This window comes from Cherax quadricarinatus, chromosome 20 (assembly GCF_038502225.1).
Source record: "Cherax quadricarinatus isolate ZL_2023a chromosome 20, ASM3850222v1, whole genome shotgun sequence".
NCBI lineage: Eukaryota > Metazoa > Arthropoda > Malacostraca > Decapoda > Parastacidae > Cherax > Cherax quadricarinatus.
The window spans coordinates 48,688,991-48,715,236 of record NC_091311.1 but is presented as its reverse complement, the minus strand read 5'-3'; the positions used below and the strand labels follow the sequence as shown (position 1 = coordinate 48,715,236).

Here is a 26,246-nt window from a genome sequence, read left to right as displayed (position 1 = left end):
CTCTACACATATGCTGCTATGTATGATAATTCTATGTAACTGTATTGTGTATACCTGAATAAATTTACTTACTTACTTACTTACTTACTTATGTGTTATCGTATTTTTTTCTTCATAACAGTAAAAAAAATATACAAGACATAAATTTCAAAAGATATACAAATGAAAATATTTTGTCAATTATAACTATATAATATACACAAACTCAGTATAATTCCGACCCAATACAGAGAAAATGTGTAAATGTAAAATATATTTTTGTGTGAGTGTTGTTGCATGAGTCGACATTACGGTAGTGTTGAGCAGCAGCAGCAGCAGCAGCAGCAGCAGCAGCAGCAGTAGTAGTGTTGTGTCAGTGTCATTCTTATTTCCATCACTCTTCCATAATGGTGAGAATTTTATGATATTGTGAAGGACCATTCAGATGGGAGGGTGCTGGTGAGATCTCTTGATCCATGGAATGTGATTTACCTCTGATCAAACCACATTGCGGCTTGAGTTCCCAGTCGCTGTGACCATTACGGGTTTAGTGTTACTCAAGGAATGTAATAATTAACACATTATTGAGTGAGATTCCTTCAAGGAAGGGTATATACTTGATGGTGAAGGGTTCATGATTGAAGGAATAGGTCACTCATACTCAGTGGAAATAAGGTCACGAACCCCAATGAAAATAAGTCATTAACTTTTTTTATGCCGGGTCATGGTATGATTTGTTTGCAATCGTGTCATTACGATTTTCTGAGTCACCATCTGGAAAAGAGCAGGACCGGGACAAGACCTACTACAGTACACACTTTTTTGGTTATTCTAGATAATTTACATGTTAGAAAGTTTATTTAGATACAGGCACACAAATACAGTTACACAAATTATGATACATAGTAATGTGTAAATTACCTAGGATAACCCAAAGAGGTCAAAGTGACTCATTTTCATTGAGGATGTGAAAAATTATTATATTTATTATTATTAGCAAATCACCTGCAGGAGGTTTACAGGGCTTTACCTGAATTATTACCTGCAAGTAATTTGGTTGAGGTAAGTGGGACTTAAGTCACAGTAGGTCACTGCACTGCAACTCCGACAGCCCACTCCCATACTACTTTCACGAAACCTAGACGTAACATTAAATTAATAATTACAATATTTAAACCAGTTACTCTGGTTCATTATTGTGGACTGTATTTTATTTTGGTTTACTTGCTAGGTACTCGAAAATATAACTATTAATACAGTACATATAATCCAATGGTGTTACTAGAAAAGAACTTTTTATTACCACTAACCATTTTATTGCTGGACGACACTTAATGCTGTTGGAACATCCTAACCTAACACCTGGGAACCAGAATTTACGATGGCCAACACAAAAACTACTGTACCTTATGGGTAGACACTTAGCTAAGGTGTGTTGTTGGGAAGGATTCATTGAAGTCATCTATTTTCGTCCTCCAGACGCAATTCTTGCAGTCCCACAAATTTCCTGTTCTAATTCTTCAGGAACCTGTCAGTAATTTCTAAATTACGAATTAAGGCTGATACACCTAATTTTGGCCTTGAAAGATGCTGAATTATTAGCACCGTGCAGACCAGTGTTCACTCATTAAATTCAACACGGCGACTCCCTCCCCGGCATTCCTACTGGCTGTTCTTCTACCCCCCCCCACTTGAAATTTCTTGAAGGGTCCAAACAGCATCATATTTTATTACACAATTATTATATTATTAATTCATATGTTCTACATTTAGGAAATTATGTAAAAAATTTCCACAGGTGTCCTTGATTTGTGACTGTATTTGTGCATACCTGTACCTTAATAAACTACAGTTTATCTCAAAATCTAGGCCCAAAAATATAACTGTTCAATGTACAACACACTTAAAGAATTTATGACATTTTATTATATCCAAAAAATCCTAAACTAAATTATTACCCATTTTTGTTTTACAATGGTTTTGAGGTCACAAATATACTGTACATTAAGTAAGTTTCTTTAGGTACCGGTACATACACATAAGTACAATTATCATACATAGTGTAAATTACCTAGGATAACCATAAAAAATCTAAGTGACAAATTTCCATTATGTAATGATAGTATAATAATGTAGGTTTATTTCTTTGTAGCTACAGGAGAAAAACCATGCTTGTGTCCCATCTTCTTTGTTATGTAATTATTTTGAAAACTTTCCAGTGGTTGCAACACTTACTACAGTGGTACTTTGACTTACGAGTTTAATTCAATTAGTGACCGAGCTCGTAAATCAATTTGATCGTATATCAAATAAATTTTCCTCGTTGAAATTAATTGAAATGCCATTAATCCATTCCAGCCCCCCAAAAAACCACTCCTATTTTTTTGTTATGTTTTTTAAGTAAGAACAACGTATTTATAAATAAGAAATATTGTATACTACACCCACCACCCTCACTACTACGCCCACCATAACATCGACTCCACCCAACGGTAAACAATATGATGTTCAATGAGGACAAATTCCATCTACTCCGTTATGGAAAACTGGAGGAGATAATAACTAGAACAGAGTATACTACAGACTCTGGCCATACAATAGAGCAGAAAAATAATGTAAGGGACCTGAGAGTAGTAATGTCTGAGGATCTCACTTTCAAGGATCACAACAGTGCCATGATTGCAAGCGCAAAGAAAATGATAGGATGGATGGTAGGTAAGACACATAGGCAACAGTTAGGCAACTTTATTCCGAAACGTTTCGCCTACACAGTAGGCTTCTTCAGTCGAATACAGAAAGTAGGCAGGAACAGTAGAGATGTGAAGACGATGTAATCAGTCCATCACCCTTGAAGTCGTAGAATTTGAGGTTGTCAGTCCCTCGGCCTGGAGAAGTTCAGTTCCATAGTCAGGAACTATCTGAAGATCAAGCGACAGTGCGGAGACTTAAATACTGTCGGAAGGAGAGGTGCAGAGTAGTAGTAGTAGTAGTGAGAGTGTAGCCACTGAGAGGTCAGGTCCCTCTCAGATCCAACAGTTCTCACTTGAAAGGGTTGTCTAAGGCATTTTCTGTACCAAGAGGCCATGTGTTGCAGTGTCTGACAAGATGAACATCAAAATGGTATACAATACCGACAGGTTGGTAGGTAAGACACATAGGCAACAGTTAGGCAACTTTATTCCGAAACGTTTCGCCTACACAGTAGGCTTCTTCAGTCGAATACAGAAAGTAGGCAGGAACAGTAGAGATGTGAAGACGATGTAATCAGTCCATCACCCTTGAAGTCGTAGAATTTGAGGTTGTCAGTCCCTCGGCCTGGAGAAGTTCAGTTCCATAGTCAGGAACTATCTGAAGATCAAGCGACAGTGCGGAGACTTAAATACTGTCGGAAGGAGAGGTGCAGAGTAGTAGTAGTAGTAGTGAGAGTGTAGCCACTGAGAGGTCAGGTCCCTCTCAGATCCAACAGTTCTCACTTGAAAGGGTTGTCTAAGGCATTTTCTGTACCAAGAGGCCATGTTTTTGCAGTGTCTGACAAGATGAACATCAAAATGGTATACAATACCGACAGGTTGGTAGGTAAGACACATAGGCAACAGTGGCTACACTCTCACTACTACTACTACTACTCTGCACCTATCCTTCCGACAGTATTTAAGTCTCCGCACTGTCGCTTGATCTTCAGATAGTTCCTGACTATGGAACTGAACTTCTCCAGGCCGAGGGACTGACAACCTCAAATTCTACGACTTCAAGGGTGATGGACTGATTACATCGTCTTCACATCTCTACTGTTCCTGCCTACTTTCTGTATTCGACTGAAGAAGCCTACTGTGTAGGCGAAACGTTTCGGAATAAAGTTGCCTAACTATTGCCTATGTGTCTTACCTACCAACCTGTCGGTATTGTATACCATTTTGATGTTCATGTTCGATAGGATGGATAATGAGAACGTTCAAAATGAGAGATGCCAAGCCAGTGATGATCCTTTTCAAATCACTTGTTCTCTCTAGGCTGGAATACTGCTGCACATTAACATCTCCATTCAAAGCAGGTGAAATTGCAGATCTAGAGAGTGTACAGAGATCCTTTACTGCACGTATAAGTTCTGTCAAGCACCTTAACTACTGGGAACGCTTGGAAACACTTGACTTGTACTCGTTGGAACTCAGGAGGGAGAGATATATCATAATCTACACTTGGAAAATCCTGGAAGGAATGGTCCCAAATCTGCACACAGAAATCACTCCCTACGAAAGTAAAAGACTGGGCAGGCGATACAAAATGCCCCCAATTAAAAGTAGGGGCACCATTGGTACACTAAGGGAAAACACCATAAGTGTCCGGGGCCCAAGACTTCAACAGCTTCCCATCAAGCATTAGGGGAATTGCCAATAAGCCCCTGGCTGCCTTCAAGAGAGAGCTGGACAGATACCTAAAGTCAGTGCTGGATCAGCCGGGCTGTGGCTCGTATGTTGGACTGCGTGCGGCCAGCAGTAACACCCTGGTTGATCAGGCCCTGATCCACCGGGAGGCCTGGTCATGGACCGGGCTGCGGGGGTGTTGATCCCCGGAATAACCTCCAGGTAACCCCCACCACTATCGGTACTCCACCCACCACTATCACTACACCCACCACCATCACTGCTCCACCTACCACTATCAGTACTTCACCCACCTTAATTAATATTTCTGGAAAAACTCTGAGTGTTGAAATGGAGGTTACCTCTTCCCCGGATTTATAGGAGAACCAAACAGTGGACGAGGTGCCTCACTACAATCTGGGATTCGTGTGGGAGTAGAGATCCCCAGTGGGACTTCTTTTTTCTCTATTGCTGTATAAATATGTTCTAGCATGTGGATGATAGCATCATTAGTATTTTTATTAGGCCTGAACCCAAATTGACAGTGGTTGAGTTTGTTGTGGGAGATGAGGTAGGAATAGATATGCTTATGGATTAATTTTTCAAAGATTTTAGAGAGAGGGTGTAAGTTGGATATTGGCCTATAGTTATTCAAGTCTGTGTGGTCTCCTTTATGGATTGGGGTGACCCTTGCTATTTTGAGAACTGTAGGAAAGGTAGAGGATTCATTGGATTTGTTAAAGAGTGTTGCAATGATTGGTGATAGCACCTGTGACACTTTTTTGTATATAATGGGTGGTAAGGTATTTAAATCTCTTGTCTTGTTTTTTAGTTTGTTGATAATAAGGGAGACTTCAGTTGGGTTAGTCGGAGCTAGGAACAGTGTTCGGGTAGTTGCCAGCAAGGTAGTCATTGGGTGGGGTATCTGAGCTTGGGATTTTATTGGCAAGGTTTTTTTCCTATAGTGGAGAAGAAATCATTGAGTCTGTTTGCTGTTTCAGTAGGTGGGAATTGGGGTTCATCTGGTTTTGTTAATTCAATTTCGCTATTTCGTGTTATCTTTTTTGTTCCTAGTATTTCTGATAGAGTTTTCCAGGTTTTTTTTATGTCACCTCGTAAGTTGGATAATCTGTTCTCATAATACAATTTTTTAGCCCTTCTTATTAGGCTGGTTAGGATTGACGAGTAACGTTTTGTTTGGTCTCTGGTTGTGTGGCCCATTCTGTGCTGTTTTTCGTATAGGTGCTTTGTATTTATGGATTTGAGGATACTGGGTGTTAGCCAGGGACTGTTCAGTCTCTTTGCAGTCATCTGTTTAGTTTTTTTAGGGCAGTGCTTGTTATAGAGGTATTGGGTCTTTTTTAGAAAATTATTAATACATTCGTCAATATCTGTATAGATTTCTAGCTCAGTGTGCCAGTCAGTGTTTGTCACTGCTGCTGTGAAGTTATTGATAGCTGCCTCATTGTGAAGTCTGAAAGTGACTTTAGTAGTGTCTAGGGGTAATTTGCCAAGGTTTGTTATGAGGAAGGTAGGGTAATGGTCTGTGGTATTATCTGTGATTATGCCTGATCTTAAGGGGGATATGGTGTTGGTCCAGATGTGGTCTAGTAGGGAAACACTAGTCTCTGTAACTCTTGTAGGTTTTGTTACTGTTGGTAGCAACATGCAGTTACTCAGTGTTTTTGAATTCAGTAACATGTGGGTCTTGGTCTTGTAGGGGATTTATATTGAAGTCACCTGAGAGTAGTAAGTGATCTTTGTTCATGCGTGCATCAGTTATCATACTTCCTAGGTTTTCACTAAAACGGCTAATGTTTGACTGTGGTACTCTGTAGATGTTTATCGCTGTGAGAGGTTTTTGTAGGTATTTGGATTTAAATTTAGCTATTATATATTCCCCATGTTCATCCCTTGTGCAAGTATTAGTGATGGTATAAACCTTGGTAATAAATACCATGTTAGAAGTGATCAAGGTCCCAGGACCGAAACGTTTTCTAATAAGTATGTCATATTGTTTGCTTACATGTCTTTCTAAACCAAGTATTAGTGATACATTCTAGTTGGTCTGAGTAGTATATAGCTGTACCACCCCCTTGTTGATCTGGCCTACAGTTGTGTATGGCTGTGTAACCAGGAATGGCATAGACATCTGTAGTATCAGGCTTTAGCCAGGTTTCAGTGAGAGTAATGATGGACATACTGGCATGCAGGGAATTTAGTAATGCTATGAGGTCATCGTAATGTTTGCTTAAAGATCTGATATTGTAGTTAAAGACAGTTATGTTGTTGTTGGCTCTGAGAAGTGCCTTTGATTGTTCTGCTGTGTAGTAATTACAGTTACTGTTTGATTCATTTAAGTCATTAGATAAGAGGTTGGTATCAGGATCAATGCTTGCTATCATAAGATTTATAGTGAAATTATAGTTAGAATTAAGTATAAGACAAAGTAAATATTCATTCATTCATTCAAGAGAATGGATTATTCTATTAGGTAATGTAATTAAAAAGGCATAGTTTGATAGGGTCACAGGTTATACATTTATGAGATACAGTTATTCAGTATTTATTTAGTTGTTGGTGAGTAAGTGGTTTTTAAGAAGAGTCTTGAATTGATAAACACAGTGTTTCTTTTATATTCACAGGTAATGAATTCCAGATTTTTTGGGCCTTTTATGTGCATTGAGTTTTTATATAGTGTGAGATGGACACAGGGAACATCAAAGAGTGAACTGTGCCTTGTGTTATGGTCATGTGTTCTGTTGAGGTTGGTAAGGAGAAGTTTGAGGGGAGGGTTTATATCCGAGTTTAGTGTTCTATGTATGTAGTAGGCACAACAATAAGTATGGATGTTTTGTACGGTGAGTAAGTTTAGAGTTTTGAATATTGGTGGAGTGTGCTGCCTGGAGTGGGAATTTATCATTCTGACTGCAGCCTTTTGTTGGGTAATTAATGGTCTGAGATGATTTATTATTGTTGAGCCACATGCACATATTACATAGGTGAGATAGGGGTAAATGAGTGAGTGATATAGGGCCAGGAGAGCTGATTGTGGAACGTAGTACCGTATCTTCGATAGTATGCCTACGATCTTGGAGATTTTCTTGGAAATTTGTTGTACATGTGTTTGAAATTTGAGTCTATTATCAAGGTGGATTCCTAAGAATTTTCCTTCTGTGAGCTTTGAAGTAAGACATTCCCGATGATGCACTGACTTTGAGTTATCTGGGGTGGTTAACCCTCCAGGTTAAAATTCTGAATAAATCTTAACAGTATGGAGTGGAGTCATTGCCAGAACACACTAAAGGACCCCTGTCTACAAATCAGTTTAAGGCCCAAATAAGAAATCACCTCATCACCCAAAATTAACCAGACATACCGTACCTAATCACTACCAGTTCTCAAAAGCTACTCATATTGTGGTGATGAATTCTCAACCACTTACTACTACAAAATTAGGATGTTTTTTTTTTTTTCATTGTAATACATTGTAATAGAGTACATCATAATGTAAATTGTTCCATTGTAATGCCAAATTTCATTGTTTTAAATAGTACTAAACTGTAATACATCAAACCATACCACGGGCGGGATTTGAACCCGCGGTCAGAGAGTCTCAAAACTCCAGACCGTCGCGTTAGCCACTGGACCAGCTAGCTGGTCCAGTGGTTAACACGACGGTCTAGAGTTTTGAGACTCTGACCGCGGGTTCAAATCCCGCCCATGGTATGGTTTGTTTGCAATCGTGTCATTACGATTTCATGAGTCGTAATATACATCATATTGTAAATTGTTTTAAATTGTTATAATGTAATATTGTAATCTTTATTAACTAATTCAATAGTGTAATAAGTCCCTACTAGACTTATCTAGAATATTCAATTCTCCTGTACTCCCTGTAACTCGTCTAATGACCATATGAACTTTGTATTATTGCCTTACTAATCTAAAGTTAATCTTTAAGTTTGCCCGAAATGCTCTGCATACAAAGGGGCTTTTGGCATGTACACCCAACTATTATATTCCTCTGTACAACCATGTAATTGGTCAAAATGAACATCTTTAATCTTAATCTATATCAATAATGCGAGTACAGGAGGGCCCCGCTTTACAGCATTTCACTAATGTGAAACTCTGTAAAGCATATTCAGACTTCCTACTTTAAATATATTCACAGCTTGCAATAAGCTAAGGATGAAAATACTTTAACAATGTGTGTGTACTGTATATGAGTATGCATTTTTTAGGCCTAGCTCTGTTGTTCATTTAACCCTTAAACTGTCCAAACGTAGATCTATGTTCACTCACGCAGCACTCCAAATATTTTGAATTTTTTTTTTTTATTTATTTATTTATTTATTTATTTATTATTTATTTATTTATTAACAATTTGAGCACACATACAGAGGTACAAAAAAATACAGATAAGAGCAGCATGCCAAAGCCACTTATACTATGCATAGCATTACGGGCTGGCTTAAAATTAACTTAAGATTAACTAAGCAATGATGAAATCAGTGATAAAACATTAATGTAAACAGATTACTATAAAGCACAAGTGAGTATTACAAAGACAGGTCATATGGTTGCATGCATTGTTGTACATTCAGTCATATGGAGTATTCTGTTAGGTAGTGTATTTAAAAAATAATAAAGTTAGATTGTGTTTTAGGTTTAACATTTATGTGATATAATTGTGAGAAACATTTAAGATATACAATTTATCAGGTTCAGTTATTCAGTATTTATTTGGTTTTGGGTGAGCAAGTGATCTTTGAGAAGAGACTTGAATTTATAAACAGGTAGTGTTTCTTTTATATTTACAGGTAATGAATTCCAGATTTTAGGGCCTTTTATGTGCATTGAGTTTTTGCATAGTGTGAGATGGACACGAGGAACATCAAAGAGTGATCTGTGCCTTGTGTTATGGTCATGTGTTCTGTTGAGGTTGGCAAGGAGATGTTTGAGGGGAGGGTTAATATCAGAGTTAAGTGTTCTATGTATGTAATAGGTGCAGTAATAAGTATGGATGTTTTGTATGGTGAGTAGGTTTAGTGTATTGAATATTGGTGGAGTGTGCTGCCTGTAGTGAGAATTTGTTATCATTCTAACTGCAGCTTTTTGTTGGGTAATTAGTGGTCTGAGATGGTTAATTGTTGTTGAGCCCCATGCACAAATTCCATAGGTGAGATAGGGGTAAATAAGAGAGTGATATAGGGCCAGGAGGGCTGACTGTGGAGCATAGTACCGTATCTTCGATAGTATGCCTACAGTCTTGGAAATTTTCTTAGAAATTTGTTGTATATGTGTATGAAATTTGAGTCTATTATCAAGGTGGATTCCTAAGAATTTTCCCTCTGTTAGCTTTGTGATAGGTGATCCGTTTATCATTATGTTAAGAGGGACATCTGTAGCTCTGTTACCAAACTGAATGAAGTAGGTTTTGTCAATGTTTAGTGTAAGTTTGTTAGTCCTCATCCAGGTAGATATTTTCTGTAATTCGGTATTTACAGTATTGGCTAGCGTGACTGGGCTCGGGTGGGAGAAGACGTATGTAGTGTCATCTGCAAATAGTGTGGGTTTGAGTAATTGCGAAGCATTTGGTAGGTCATTTATGTATAGGAGAAAGAGAAGAGGGCCAAGGACACTTCCCTGTGGGACACCAACTGTAATTGGTTGTGCAGAAGAGTTTGCCCCATTTGCATACACATATTGGCTTCTGTTGCTGAGGTATGACTTGAGGTAGTTTAGAGAGTGCCCTCTTATACCATAGTGTGACAATTTTACGTGGAGCAAGTCATGGTCAACTGTATCAAAAGCTTTACGTAAGTCAATGAAGATCCCCAGTGGGACTTCTTTTTTCTCTATTGCAGTGTATATATGTTCTAGCATGTGTATAATAGCATCATTAGTATTTTTATTAGGCCTGAATCCAAATTGGCAGGGGTTGAGTATGTTTTGGGAGATGAGGTAGGAGTAGATTTGTTTATGAATTAATTTTTCGAAGATTTTTGAGAGAGGGTGTAAGTTGGATATTGGCCTATAGTTATTCAACTTTGTTTGGTCTCCTCCTTTGTGGATCGGGGTGACCCTTGCTATTTTGAGTACTGTAGGGAAGGTGGAGGATTCAATGGATTTGTTAAAGTGTTGCAATGATTGGTGATAGCACTTGTGACACTTTTTTGTATATAAAGGGTGGTAAGGTATTTAAATCTCTTGCCTTGTTTTTTAGTGCGTTGATAATAAGGGAGACTTCGTATGGGTTAGTCGGAGCTAGGAACAGTGTGTTCGGGTAGTTGCCGGTGAGGTAGTCATTTGGGTGGGGTATCTGAGCTTGGGATTTTATTGGCAAGGTTTTGTCCTATAGTGGAGAAGAAATCATTGAGTCTGTTTGCTGTTTCTGTTGGTGGGAGTTGGGGTTCATCTGATTTTGCTAATTTTATTTCGCTATTTCGTGATATCTTTTTTGTTCCCAGAATTTCTGATAGGGTTTTCCAGGTCTTTTTTATATCACCTCGTAAGTTGGATAATCTGTTCTCATAATACAATTTTTTTTGCCCTTCTTATCAGGCTGGTTAGGATTGACGAGTAACGTTTTGTTTGGTCTCTGGTTATGTGACCTATTCTGTACTGTTTTTCATATTGGTGTTTTGTATTTATGGATTTGAGAATGCTGGGTGTTAGCCAGGGACTGTTCAGTCTCTTAGCTGTCATCTGTTTAGTTTTTTTAGGGCAGTGCTTGTTATAGAGGTATTGGGTCTTTTTTAGAAAATTATTAATACATTCATCAATATCTGTATAGATTTCTAGCTCAGTGTGCCAGTCAATGTTTGCTACTGCTGTTGTGAAGTTATTAATGGCTGCCTCATTGTGAAGTCTGAAGGTGACTTTAGTAGTGTCTTGGGGTAGTTTACCAAGAGTTGTTATGAGGAAAGTAGGGTAGTGGTCTGTGGTATTATCTGTAATTATGCTTGATTTTAAAGGGGATATGGTGTTGGTCCAGATGTGGTCAAGTAGGGAAACACTAGTCTCTGTAACTCTTGTAGGTTTTGTTACTGTTGGTAGCAACATACAGTTACTCATTGTGTTTGTGAATTCAGTAACGTGTGGGTCCTGGTCTTGCAGGAGATTTATATTGAAGTCACCGGAGAGTAGTAAGTGATCTTTGTTCATGCGTGCATCAGTTATCATACTTCCTAGGTTTTGACTAAATTGGCTAATGTTTGATTGTGGAACTCTGTAGATGTTTATCACTGTGAGAGGTTTTTGTAGGTATTTGGATTTGAATTTGGCTATTATATATTCCCCATGTTCATCCCTTGTGCAAGTATTAGTGATACATTCTAGTTGGTCTGAGTAGTATATGGCTGTGCCACCCCCTTGTTGGTCTGGCCTACAGTTGTGTATGGCTGTGTAACCAGGAATGGCATAGACATCTGTACTATCAGGCTTTAGCCAGGTTTCAGTTAGTGTAATGATGGACATATTGGCATGTAAGGAATTTAGTAATGCTATGAGGTCATCGTAATGCTTGCTTAAAGATCTGATATTGTAGTTAAAGATAGTTATGTTGTTGTTGGCACTGAGAAGTGCCTTTGATTGTTCTGCAGTGTAGTAATTACAGTAACTGTTTGATTCATTTAAGTCATTATATAAGAGGTTGGTATCAGGATCAATGCTTGTAATCATAAGATTTGTAGTGAATCTATAGTTAGAATTAAGTATAAAACAAAGTAAATAGTCTTAAGCTAAAAAATAGCGCCTGAATTATTTAACAAATGTAAAATAATGAGCTAAGGTAGTTTTTTTTTTTTTTTTTTTTTTTAAGCTAAAATAAAGGAGACAATATAAAAGGGACTAATACAAATAAAGTGATGATCAAATAATGGAGCTTGGGAATATGATAGTAGGTAGTACTATAAAGGTAATTCTTTAAAGTTAGAATTATAGTATAAAATTATAATATAAAAGGGACTAATATAAGTTGTGGTGAACAATAAAGTGGTAATCAAATAAATGAGCTTTGGAATATAATGGCAAAATTGTGAACTTATTCTACTTTAGCACCTGAGAATAGCACCTTGATTATTTTAACAATTGTGAATACGTATATAAACTAGGGTAGTTATATAAAGCTAAAATAAAGGAGAAAATATATAAGGGACTAAAATTAAGTAATGGTAAACAAAGTTAAATGGACAGATGGTCACTATGAAATAATATTGGTTTAGGAGTAAGATCTGATTTGTAATATTAAATAAATTGAGCAGTTTATTGCACAATAAAAAGTAAAAAAAAAATGAGGTAGTTGGTACTAGCTAGCAAAAGATAGTTTTGGTACTTGCAAAAAAGTAATTGGAATATACACTAATTGCATACACAATGAAAAGTGACTAAAAAACAAGTAGTGATAAACAAAATTAAATGGACAGGTAAGAATAATGAATATTATTAACTTGGAGTTAGATTTGACTTGTAATTTAAAATTATGAGCAATTAATAGCAGTAAGAAAGAAGTATAGAGTATTGGAGGTAGTTGGCATTAGCTAGTGATGAAAAATAATAAAAATAATAATGCACAATATAATAGTAACGTACACTATATGCACCACACGTATATATGTATTAAGGGCACTTATCTAATCTGTTACAGAAATGTCAGCTTTTCTAAGGAAGGTAGAGAAATCATGTTCGTTTGAGATGGTATATTGTTGTCCTGTTGATGTTTTCCTTACTAGTATTTTCCCATCTCGCGTGAAACACTGTTGTATTTTGTTTTCCTGTTTAAGTTTTCTCAGCCTGAACAGAAGGTTTTGACGTTTTTTTGTTAGACACTCATTTATGTACACTCCATTTTTCATTGTAATTGCTGATTTAATTAGGTCCTTTCTTTTATCGTATGAATGAAGTCGGATCATTATACTGTGTTTACTTCCTGGTTTTCCTAGCAAACGTGTTTCTTTGATTTCATTGTTTTGCACGATGACTTGTACGTGGTTCTGTATTATCCTGATAGCAGTTTCTTTGCACTGTGCGTGTGTTATGTCACTAGGAATGTGTGGACTGTTTATTATAACTGCATCAGACAACTTATCTTGTTCAGTTTTGTCGTCTTGGAAATCAAGGTATTCATTTAGTCGAGTGTGCATGTTCTACCTGGAGTTTACCTGGAGAGAGTTTCGGGGGTCAACGCCCCCGCGGCCCGGTCTGTGACCAGGCCTCCTGGTGGATCAGCGCCTGATCAACCAGGCTGTTGCTGCTGGCTGCACGCAAACCAACGTACGAGCCACAGCCCGGCTGATCAGGAACTGACTTTAGGTGCTTGTCCAGTGCCAGCTTGAAGACTGCCAGGGGTCTGTTGGTAATCCCCCTTATGTGTGCTGGGAGGCAGTTGAACAGTCTCGGGCCCCTGACACTTATTGTATGGTCTCTTAACGTGCTAGTGACACCCCTGCTTTTCATTGGGGGGATGGTGCATCGTCTGCCAAGTCTTTTGCTTTCGTAGTGAGTGATTTTCGTGTGCAAGTTCGGTACTAGTCCCTCTAGGATTTTCCAGGTGTATATAATCATGTATCTCTCCCTCCTGCGTTCCAGGGAATACAGGTTTAGAAACCTCAAGCGCTCCCAGTAATTGAGGTGTTTTATCTCCGTTATGCGCGCCGTGAAAGTTCTCTGTACATTTTCTAGGTCGGCAATTTCACCTGCCTTGAAAGGTGCTGTTAGAGTGCAGCAATATTCCAGCCTAGATAGAACAAGTGACCTGAAGAGTGTCATCATGGGCTTGGCCTCCCTAGTTTTGAAGGTTCTCATTATCCATCCTGTCATTTTTCTAGCAGATGCGATTGATACAATGTTATGGTCCTTGAAGGTGAGATCCTCCGACATAATCACTCCCAGATCTTTGACGTTGGTGTTTCGCTCTATTTTGTGGCCAGAATTTGTTTTGTACTCTGATGAAGATTTAATTTCCTCATGTTTACCATATCTGAGTAATTGAAATTTCTCATCGTTGAACTTCATATTGTTTTCTGCAGCCCACTGAAAGATTTGGTTGATGTCCGCCTGGAGCCTTGCAGTGTCTGCAATGGAAGACACTGTCATGCAGATTCGGGTGTCATCTGCAAAGGAAGACACGGTGCTGTGGCTGACATCCCTGTCTATGTCGGATATGAGGATGAGGAACAAGATGGGAGCTAGTACTGTGCTTTGTGGAACAGAGCTTTTCACCGTAGCTGCCTCGGACTTTACTCTGTTGACGACTACTCTCTGTGTTCTGTTAGTGAGGAAATTATAGATCCATCGACCGACTTTTCCTGTTATTCCTTTAGCGCGCATTTTGTGCGCTATTACGCCATGGTCACACTTGTCGAAGGCTTTTGCAAAGTCTGTATATACTACATCTGCATTCTTTTTGTCTTCTAGTGCATTTAGGACCTTGTCGTAGTGATCCAGTAGTTGAGACAGACAGGAGCGACCTGTTCTAAACCCATGTTGCCCTGGGTTGTGTAACTGATGGGTTTCTAGATGGGTGGTGATCTTGCTTCTTAGGACCCTTTCAAAGATTTTTATGATATGGGATGTTAGTGCTATTGGTCTGTAGTTCTTTGCTGTTGCTTTACTGCCCCCTTTGTGGAGTGGGGCTATGTCTGTTGTTTTTAGTAACTGAGGGACGACCCCCGTGTCCATGCTCCCTCTCCATAGGATGGAAAAGGCTCGTGATAGGGGCTTCTTGCAGTTCTTGATGAACACAGAGTTCCATGAGTCTGGCCCTGGGGCAGAGTGCATGGGCATGTCATTTATCGCCTGTTCGAAGTCATTTGGCGTCAGGATAACATCGGATAGGCTTGTGTTAATCAAATTTTGTGGCTCTCTCATAAAAAATTCATTTTGATCTTCGACTCTCAGTCTGGTTAGCGGCTTGCTAAAAACTGAGTCATATTGGGACTTGAGTAGCTCACTCATTTCCTTGCTGTCATCTGTGTAGGACCCATCTTGTTTAAGTAGGGGCCCAATACTGGACGTTGTTCTCGATTTTGATTTGGCATAGGAGAAGAAATACTTTGGGTTTCTTTCGATTTCATTTATGGCTTTTAGTTCTTCCCGCGATTCCTGACTCCTAAAGGATTCTTTTAGCTTAAGTTCGATGCTTGCTATTTCTCTGACCAGTGTCTCCCTGCGCATTTCAGATATATTGACCTCTTTTAGCCGCTCTGTTATTCTTTTCCGTCGCCTGTAAAGGGAGCGCCTGTCTCTTTCTATTTTACATCTACTCCTCCTTTTTCTTAGAGGAATAAGCCTTGTGCATACATCGAGTGCCACCGAGTTAATCTGTTCTAGGCATAAGTTTGGGTCTGTGTTGCTTAGTATATCTTCCCAGCTTATATCGGTTAGGACTTGGTTTACTTGGTCCCACTTTATGTTTTTGTTATTGAAGTTGAATTTGGTGAATGCTCCCTCGTGACTAGTCTCATTTTGTCGGTCTGGGGCTCCACGCATACATGTCTGAACCTCAATTATGTTGTGATCTGAGTATATTGTTTTTGATATGGTGACATTTCTTATCAGATCATCATTGTTAGTGAAGATGAGGTCTAGTGTATTCTCCAGTCTAGTAGGCTCTATTATTTGCTGGTTTAAATTGAATTTTGTGCAGAGATTTAAAAGCTCGTGTGAGTGTGAGTTTTCATCAGAGCTGCCTCCTGGTGTTATTACTGCAACAATATTATTTGCTATATTCCTCCATTTTAGGTGCCTTAAGTTGAAATCCCCCAGGAGCAAGATGTTGGGTGCAGGAGCTGGAAGATTTTCCAGACAGTGGTCAATTTTTAACAGCTGTTCCTGGAATTGCTGGGATGTTGCATCCGGAGGCTTGTAGACTACCACAATGACTAGGTTTTGGTTCTCGACCTTTACTGCTAAAACTTCCACTACGTCATTTGAGTCCTTGATTGCTTCTTCAACCTTCATATTTATTGTTGTTATTTGCTCAGTGTGACTGGCTATAGCTGCTTTTAGAGTATTTTCTGTGTCAACACTTCCCGATGTAATCTTCTCTTCAAGGTTTTGGATCTTGTTCTCGAGGTTGGTTATCTTGGATTCTCGTCGCTCGAGTGTTGCTTTGATATCTTTGATTTCATTTTCTAGAGCAACGATGTAGTCCTTGATATTGTCAGGAATAATCATACCTGAGTTATCATGGGTGAATACTTTGAAGGGAGTGGAGTTGGAGGGGGAGTCAGCCATGTTTGTTGTTGTTGTTCCCTGGGTGGCGTTGGTGAGGGGGGTTGATGATACACCGGCGTCCTGCTGGGTAGACAAGTTGAGTTCTAGGGTCCTTGCTGTTATTCTATTATTACTGGTGTTGTTTCTTCTGCGATATCCTTTCATAGTATCACTGAAGTAGATACTGTGTAGCAATGGAGGAGAAATTTTCCTGTGTGTTATAATGCCAAAAAAAAAAAAAAAAAATTTAGGACCAGTACTTACCGAAATATAAGACCACGAAGTTGGTGCTGGATGTTCACCTGATGGCAACATAGAGTCCTGCCGCTTGCAGAAGTGTTGCTGATATACCTTTTTTCCTCATTTTTATTTTAATTTATATAATTTTTATGTTCTGATTACAATTTATAATAAGAACATAAGAAAGAAGGAACACTGCAGCAGGCCTACTGGCCCATATGAGGCAGGTCCAAGTCTCCTACTGGCTTAAGCCAATGCCCCAACCTAGTCAGGTCAGGTCACATTCACTTAAGGAAGGAACACGGCAATTGACCTAGTAGCACAAGCTAATTAGGTCCAACTCTCACCCACCCACACCCACTCATGTATTTATCTAACCTATTTTTAAAACTACACTGTTTTAGCCTCTATAACTGTACTTGGGAGTTTGTTCTGCTCATCCACAACTCTCTTACCAAACTAATGCTATATCCTTCCTGAATCTGAATTTTTCCAACTTAAAACCATTGCTACGAGTCCTGTCTAGGCTAGATAATTTCAGCACGTTATTTACATCTCCTTTATTTATTCCTGTCTTCCATTTATACACCTCGATCATATCCCCCCTAATTCTACGCCTTTCTAGAAAGTGCAGATTCAGGGCTCTCAGTCTATCCTCATAGGGAAGATTTCTGATACATGGGATCAACTTTGTCATCTTCCTTTGTACGTTTTCCAGAGCATTTATATCCATTCTGTAATACGGTGACCAAAACTGTGCAGCATAATCTAAATGAGGTCTAACCAAAGATATATAGAGTTGAAGAACAATCTGAGGACTATTATTCATGCTTCTTGATATGAAGCCAAGGATTGTTAGCTTTATTGCAAACACTTATGCACTGTTGTCTTGGTTTCAGATTACTGCTAACCAGAACTCGTAAATCTTTTTCTCAATCTGTAATATAAGATCTACATTATTTAGTTTATGTGGCATGGTTATTTTCCTGTCCAGCATTTAACTTTGCATTTGTCTACATTAAACTGCACCTGCCACTTCTCCGACCACTGCATCAATCTATTCAAATCTTCCTGGAGTACTCTAATGTCCTCGTCGGAATGAATTCGATGGCCTATTTTGGTGTCATCGGCAAACTTGCTTATGTCGCTCTTTATGCCCTCATCAATGTCGTTTATGTAGATTGTGAACAACAGGGGGCCCAACACTGACCCCTGTGGAACACCACTCGTGACACTTCCCCCACTCTGAATTCTCCTCATTTATGCAAACTCTTTGCTGCCTATTTGTCAACCATGCCTCTATCCAGGAAAAAATTTCTCCTCCTATTCCATGTGCCTTAATTTTCCTCAATAGTCTCTGATGTGGGACCCTGTCAAAAGCTTTACTGGAGTCCATATACACAATATCATATTCATTACCATGATCTACCTCCTCAAATACCTTAGTGAAAAAAGTTAATAAATTCGTAAGGCAGGAACGCCCCTTTGTAAAACCATGCTGAGATTCGTTGATTAATTTGTGCTTTTCAAGGTAGCTACAAACTGCCTCGGCAGTTATTGATTCCATAAATTTTCCCACTATGGAGGTTAGGCTTATTGGTCTATAGTTCGAAGCTAAGGACTTGTCACCTGCTTTGAAAATAAGTATCACATTTGCCATTTTCCACTACCTGGCACCATGCCAGTCTGTAGTGATATATTGAAAAGATTAGCCAGAGGTTTGCTAAGCTCCTCTTTACACTCCTTTAGAACCCTTGCATACAGTTCATCAGGGCCTGGGGATTTGTTAGGTTTTAATTTATCAATTTGCCTAAGGACCATGTCACTTGTGACCCTAATCATGCATAGTTTATCATCATCCTGTTCTACGTAATTTATTATTTCTGGAATATTGCTAGTACGTACAGTGGACCCCCGCTTAACGATCACCTCCCAATGCGACCAATTATGTAAGTGTATTTATGTAAGTGCGTTTGTACGTGTATGTTTGGGGGTCTGAAATGGACTAATCTACTTCACAATATTCCTTATGGGAACAAATTCGGTCAGTACTGGCACCTGAACATACTTCTGGAATGAAAAAATATCATTAACCGGGGGTCCACTGTATCTTCCTGTGTAAAAACTGAGAGGAAATGTGTTAAAAATTCTACACTGTCCATGAGCTGACCCGAGTAACTTTTGAGTGGGCCTATCTTGTCCCTGATCTTACTTCTGTATACCTGAAAGAATCCTTTTGGGTTAGTCTTCAATTCTCTTGCAACTTTAACCTCATAATCTCTTTTTGCTTTTCTTATTCCCTTTTTTATTTCTCTCTCTAACTGAATATGTATACTGATTTCTTAATTGCACCTCTCCTCTTTTGATTTGCCTATATATGCCTCTCTTTTGACCAATGAGATGTTTTAATCTATTGTTCATCCGTTTAGGATGAGCAGCTAGAACTATGCCCTGGAAAACATCATATCGGCAATCATCACCACCTACCTGACCCATAGTCAGGTCATTACAGTTCAGCCCACCCAAGTAATTTTTCAGTCCTATGAAATCAGCCAAGCGGAAGTCAGGGACAGAGACTTGATTGCCATTATTAGGGGAATTCCACGATGTATTAAAACTGAGTGATTTGTGATCACTTTCCTCAAGCTCATCATTAACCTCGAGATTATTAACCCCTTCAGGGTCCAAGGCCAAAATCTGAAGTGGTGCTCCAGTGTCCAAGAAATTTTGAAAAAAAAAAAAAAATTATTTTTTCTTACATAATTAGAGTGTATTTTTGTGAAGGTAATAAGACAAAAAAAAAATTTCTGATCAGTACTTACCGAGATACAGTGCCGAGAAGTTTACCCCAAATGATGTGGTGGTGGCAACAGCGACGATTTCCACATATGCACATTACTTTGTTTACCTTTTTTTGTAGTTTTTTCTTTTCTTTTCTAATTTTTTTTCTTTTCCTACTAACATTTGAGGCCTGAGAGACCAATACTGTATATAATGTTTATATATAAACTCACTGTATTGAACACAATAACTGCACTAAAGTTATCATCATATTATTGTTTACCACTGTTGTTTATTACAATAAACATGCACAAATCTTGTATAATACTAATGTTCTATCATATATTTACATATTTACAATCACTGGACATGGTTTTAGAACTGCTGGAGCTTGTGGAACTCCTTGAAACAAGGCACCATGCACAGAGGTACCTTATATTCCTCACACATAACCGAGTGTCTTTGCATCTGTGTTGCCGTCGTTTTGTTTGTGCACAGACGATGCATCTCTTCTGAGCAAATTTCTTCTGAGTTGAAGGAAGCTGTATTATGAAATGATCACCTTCCCTCCTCAAACGCTTTGGTATATCCTGAGGAGTTCGAGGACCTTGTTGTATAGCAGGTGTTGTTACCTGGTACTTCATTATGAGTTGTCTGACAACAGACAAACAAAATTCATTATATGGTGGTCTGTTGCCAGTCTTCATTTGGTACATATTATATGCATTGAGCATTGAAATGTCCATGAGATGGAAGAAAAGTTTCATGTACCACTTGTAACTTTTACGAACGCAATCAACAAAGCCAATCTGCATGTCACATTTGTCAACCAAGTGCATGTTTTGTGTATAATTACTCACTGTCACTGGTTTTCGAATACGTTCATTAGTCACTTGATCAACTTTGCCACTGTCTTGCATTTCATTACGGTGAATGGTTGTCAACAATGTGACATCTCGTTTGTTATGCCACCGTAATGCCATGATGTCATTGGCAGTAAACACCTGCACGTCATCACCACGAGCACCTGCGTTGAGCCTGGGCATATGTTTACGATTAGAACACACTGTGCTGCACACATCTGTTTTGTTCACTCGCAAGAAATCGCTGAGTAATGGGCTCGTGTACCAGTTATCGTTATATCATGTATGCCCCTTACCAAGATAAGGTGCCATCATGCTTCTCACTATGTCACCTGAGATACCCAATAACATCTTGGTATCTTTCAATGTTTTACTTCCTGTGTATACAACAATATCCAATACCAGGCCACTGTCACAGTCACAGAGTACAAACAGTTTTATACCAAAGCGTTTCCTCTTGCTCAGTATATACTGCTTGAATGACAGCCTACCTTTGAACAAAATCAAAGACTCATCAATTACAAGATTCTTGAATGGATAAAAGTACATGCTGAACTTTTGTTTGAGATACATAAAAACATTTCTAATCTTGTATAACCTGTCCCTTCTGTCAGGCCTGGTTTTGTCAGAGAAGTGTAACATGCGTAACAGTAAGATAAACCTGTTCACTGGGATGATTTCACTGAAGACCAGGGTAGAAATTAGCCGATCTGTGGACCAGTATGCTTTTATATTATGCTTATAGACATGAAGCATAAGCATTATTGTTGCAAAAAGCAAATACATTTCTGCAACAGTCGTCTCTTTCCACCGATGTAGTCTTGACTGTGGTGATATGATCGTATTTGCCATGGTGTACTCAAAGTACTTATTACTTTCCCTGACAATAGTTTCCATCAATGGCTGGTCAAAGAATAGTTCTAAGAATTCCAGTTTATTTGCAGTGTTTCCAAGGGGACAAGTTGGTAGAATTCCACTTTCAGAGTCATCAAAGTGGTGGGGCTTGGGAACAAAATTGGGATTTTGCTGCCAATCCCAGATACGGTTTGCTGGTGGATACTGGACATCATAGGCTGGTTGTGCGGGTAGTTGTGGTTGTGGTGGGCTGGTGGCTGACGCTCCGCTTTGTCCTTGAACTGCGGAGTCAGCAGCGTGTGTCCCAGCCTGGACTGCTGAGTCACGCATGGCCGTGGCACTACCATCACCACTACCACCATCTACTGATGCCTGTGGTCTATCCATGCCAAGTGTAGCCACATCATCCTCACTATCACTATCTATACCTGGTGTAGGGCCACGGGATGTACTCCAGGATGTACTCCGTCCCCTGGGCACGGCATAGGATACACTACCTGAGCGCATGCGGTGGCGTACATACCGACGCTTCACTGGTGAATATGATTCCTTACTATCACTACTCGAATGATCGTCAAGAGCAATAAAATCACAATCCACGTCACTATCATCATCATTACTGAAGTCAGAGGCCTGGCCATGTGAAAATAATAGTTTTCTCTTGCATTGAGGTACAACCAACTGTGACTGACGAGTGCCCACACCAGAGGTAGAAGGTTGAGGATCGTCAGGGTTTTCTGCACTATTATCGATATCCTGGTCATGCCTTTCGGTCACTAACTGATCAAAGCCAAAGAATTCGTCTTCATTTCCACTTCCATCACTGTCACAACTATCAGATAGGAACAGGAGAGTCCCAATTTTCCTTGGCGTGAGAGCTGCCTTGCGACAAGGCATGGTGAACAAGGGTAACTGAGCCGGCGTTCCCACAATGCTATGCGGGCGCCTAGATTTTTTGTTTATGGCGCACATCCACCACACAGACCCGCTCTCTCACATGTAGGCCTATGAGTGTTTTCGCGCTAAATTTGTCGGCGCTAGAATTTTGGCATAGATCTACGGTTTGGACACTCAACGTGAAGCCGTAGATCTACTGGACAGACCCTGAAAGGGTTAATTAGCATTTCCCTGCTGGCAAGAACCAAGTCAGGTTATTTCCTCTAGTTGGCTCTGTCACAAACTGTTTTAAAAAACAATCCTGAATTGTATCAAGAAAGCCACTTGACCCTAAATTTCCTGTCAAATTGCTCCAGTCAATGTGTCTATAGTTGAAATCTCCCATTATCACAACATTTTCGTATGTAGAGGCCTTATGAATTTGATAAGATTTGGGGCCCTGTAAATCACACCCAAAATTAGTTTTTCACGGCTCTCAAGAAGCTGTAACCAAACAGATTCAGTGGCTGACACTTCTAATTTTATATCTTGTCTAACACAACAATTTAAATTCTCTGACATACATCGCTACTCCACCACCCTTTCTGTTGACCCTGTCAGTGGGAATAATTTATAGCCTTGTATGTGACATTCAGAAGGCAACTATCTATCTTTCAGATTGAGTCAGGTCTCTGTTCTAGCAATGATATCTATGTTTCCTGCACTTGCAATTAATCTTAGCTCATCTATCTTATTTCTTTCACTCCTGCTATTAGTATAATAGACCTTAAGGGAGCTAGTCCTTTGCTGCTCTCTGCTGTCTCCCTTTGTTTGCTGACCTGATCTATTGTCTTTATTTATAACTTCATGATGAATGCCTTTTATACATTTACTGTTTTCAACCCTAGTGTTGCAATCTGACTGTTTCCCCCACACACCCATACCTCTATCTTCTATCAGTTTAAAATCCTAGGCATTTCAGCAATGGCCCTCTCGATTGAGTTTGCAAGAGCTACCACCTCTGCCCTAGAAAGATGTACCCCATCCCTTGCATACATATCATGTTTGCCATAAAAATTGTCCCAGTTGTCAATGAATGGGATTGCAAGTTCCTTGCAGTATCTGTCTAGCCAGCAATTTACACCAATTGCCCTAGATAACCATTCATTGCCCACTCCCCTTCTAGGCAAGATGCTACATATGATTGGGACCCCTCCTTTAGACTTAATTAAATCAATAGCTGACCTGTACTTATCTAGCAGCTCTTTCAATTCATTTCAAATTCAAAGTTTATTCTCTATAAGGATTACAATGCTGAGTTTACAGAATTTGGTTATTGTGTGGATTACATGTAGTAAAATACTAATTACAGAGGGGGCCACTAGAACACCTAGCATGGCTAGGCATTTCGGGCAGACTTAGATTAATTCTTAACTTTAAAATATTACAAATTATGAGGTAAGTTGGTATTATGGCTAAGTGACTAAATACTAGTTTGTGAGTTTAGTAATGTGAATGCTTTTGTTTTGGCACAATACGTAGTTTCAGTATTGGAGTATCACAGGCCAACTTATGACTAGTTAGGATTCATTTTTTTAAGATTGAGATTGATATTTCTGTTTATGGTCAAATGGGTGAGTGAGTGTGTGAACCACCAGGTGGCATTCGTGTAATTAGTTGACGGGGTGTATCAGGGAGATAAGATGTTTTCTAATGGTAGTTTTAAAGGTGATGAATGTGTCTGCAGTTCTAGAGTTTTCAGGTAGGATGTTCCAGATTTTAGGGCCTTTGACATACATTGAATTTTTGTAAAGGTTTAGTCGTACACTGGGAATGTCAGAGATGTTTGTGTCTGGTGTTATGCCTGTGGGTTCTGTCACAACTATCAAGAAAGCATTTTAGGTCAAGGTTAATATTGGAATTTAAGGTCCTGTAGATGTAGATTGCACAGTAGTAAGTGTGGATGTACTGAACAGGGAGTAAGTTTAGATCTATGAAGAGTGGGGGGGGGGGGGGAGGTGTTGCCAGGGATGGGATTTAGTGATTATTCTTACTGCAGCTTTTTGTTGGGTTATTATTGGCTTTAGGTGTGTTGCTGCAGTTGATCCCCAAGCACAAATAGCATAGGTGACGTATGGATAAATAAGTGAGTGGTATAGTGAGAAGGGCATTTTGCGGCACATAGTATCGTATCTTGGAGAGGATCCCAACCGTTTTGGATACTTTTTTGGTTGTGTGTTGGATATGGGTGCTGAAATTCAGGTTGTTGTCGAGGTATAGGCCTAGGAATTTGCCCTCATTATGTCTGGCAATTAGAATGTTGTCGATCTTAATGTTAATTTGCGCAACTCCTGCTCTGCTACCAAACATAATATAGTAGGTTTTGTCAGTGTTAAGCGTAAGTTTATTGGCTGTCATCCAAGTCGATATTTTGATCAGCTCTTCGTTCACAATGGTGTCGAGGGTGGCAAGATTAGGGTGAGAGATGACATAAGTCGTGTCGTCAGCAAAGAGAATGGGGTTCAGGTGTTGGGATACGTTTGGAAGATCATTGATGTATATGAGGAAGAGCAGGGGACCAAGGACACTTCCCTGCAGAACTCCAGTATCAAGTGGCCGTGTTGTTAATGCTGTGTCTTTAATGGTGACATACTGATACCTATTAGTAAGGTAAGATTTGAAATATGCAAGCGCATGGCCTCTTATACCATAATGGTCAAGTTTGTGGAGTAGGATGCCGTGGTCTACTGTGTCAAAAGCTTTTCTTGGGTCAATAAAAATTCCTAGTGGATATTCCTTATTTTCCAATGCTGTGTAAAGCAGATCTAGCATTTTTATAATTGTCTCCTACCCTTCCCAATATCATTTCCACCAGTACTGAGACAGATAATAGGCTTGTACCCATTACCTGACATATTATTATCCAACCTCTTGACTATGTCACTAACACCAGCTCCTGGGAAGCACACACTATCTCTTGCCTTCTTATTCCTATTACAGAAAGCATGGTCCATATATCTTACCTGTGAGTCACCAACCACAAGTATGCACTTACCTCTATTTGCAGGGGAAGTAGTACCTTTACCTTCACTGGCCACTGAAGTACACTCATCCTGAAGAACAGAAAAGTGATTTCCTACCTTCAAATCTTCTCTTAAGTTTCCTTATTTTGATGCTCTTCCCATTACTGGGAATCACTTGCCACTTGTAGCAGGTACTGGACTGCGCCTCACTGCTGGTAGCCATTGCTACCTCCCCACCTACAGCTTCCTCGCAGCGAGAGACAGACTGCACCTCACTGCTGGTACCCTCATTCCCCTCCACCATTCCAGCCACCTCACACTTGCTCCCAACCCCATTGAGGTGAACCTTCAGCTTCCTAATTTCCTCCTGGAGAAGCAAGACTTCCTCCAACTCTCCAACCTCAATTTTTAAAACACTGCAAAAGCAAGCCATGGCTTTGTAACCGTCCACACTAATCCCCAAAGCAGCTCAGGGCCTGTGACCTCACGTGACGACTGACCACTGACCACTAATGCATTGGAACCTCAAATTCCGAACATATCGCTTATCGAACTCTTTGAAAATAGAACCCTTTTTTCAAACCAACTTTGTCCCTATTATCGAACTTGCCCCTATTTTCGAATCCCCGGGTACCGGACCTGTCTGGCAGCCTGCTCTGTCTGCATCCCCACACAGGCGCCGTGAGCCAGTCTGGTTTTGTTGATGCTTGAGTGACATGAACCTGTGCTCTCATTCAAACATTTTACGATTATTTCATTGTGTTTAATGCTTGTGGGATTGTGAAATAAGCTACAATGGGAGCAATGAAACTTGCTAGTGGTACCCCTGTGGTAAAGAAAGTGAGACACACCATAGATGTGAAGAAGGAAATAATACAGACGTGGAATGATGTCCAAATGTTTGTGGAGAAGTACCACCCTGAGCAAGCTGAAACAAGCCATCTTTACAACAAGTTCAGTGACAGAACCATGTCCCATTTTAGGGAAATCTTAGAGGCACCAGAAACAGAGGACTGTGGACAGTTATTTTGTGAGACGGGTCCAGT

At 39.5% G+C, this 26,246-nt stretch overlaps 1 protein-coding gene across 2 annotated transcripts in view; it reads left to right on the top strand.

Moving 5' to 3' along the window:
- The first annotated feature begins 229 nt into the window (after positions 1 to 229).
- The window catches only part of LOC128703898 (proteasome maturation protein), a 43,621-nt gene continuing 17,604 nt past the window's right edge, over positions 230 to 26,246 (top strand). Inside the window, exon 1 of one of the 2 annotated variants that reach the window (XM_070087078.1) lies at positions 230 to 389. In XM_070087078.1, coding sequence (XP_069943179.1) covers positions 387 to 389 — 3 coding nt within the window. In that variant the 5' untranslated portion in view covers positions 230 to 386. Of the gene's footprint in view, positions 390 to 582; positions 603 to 26,246 lie in introns of those variants that run through there. The other variant, XM_070087079.1, reaches the window with a different exon arrangement.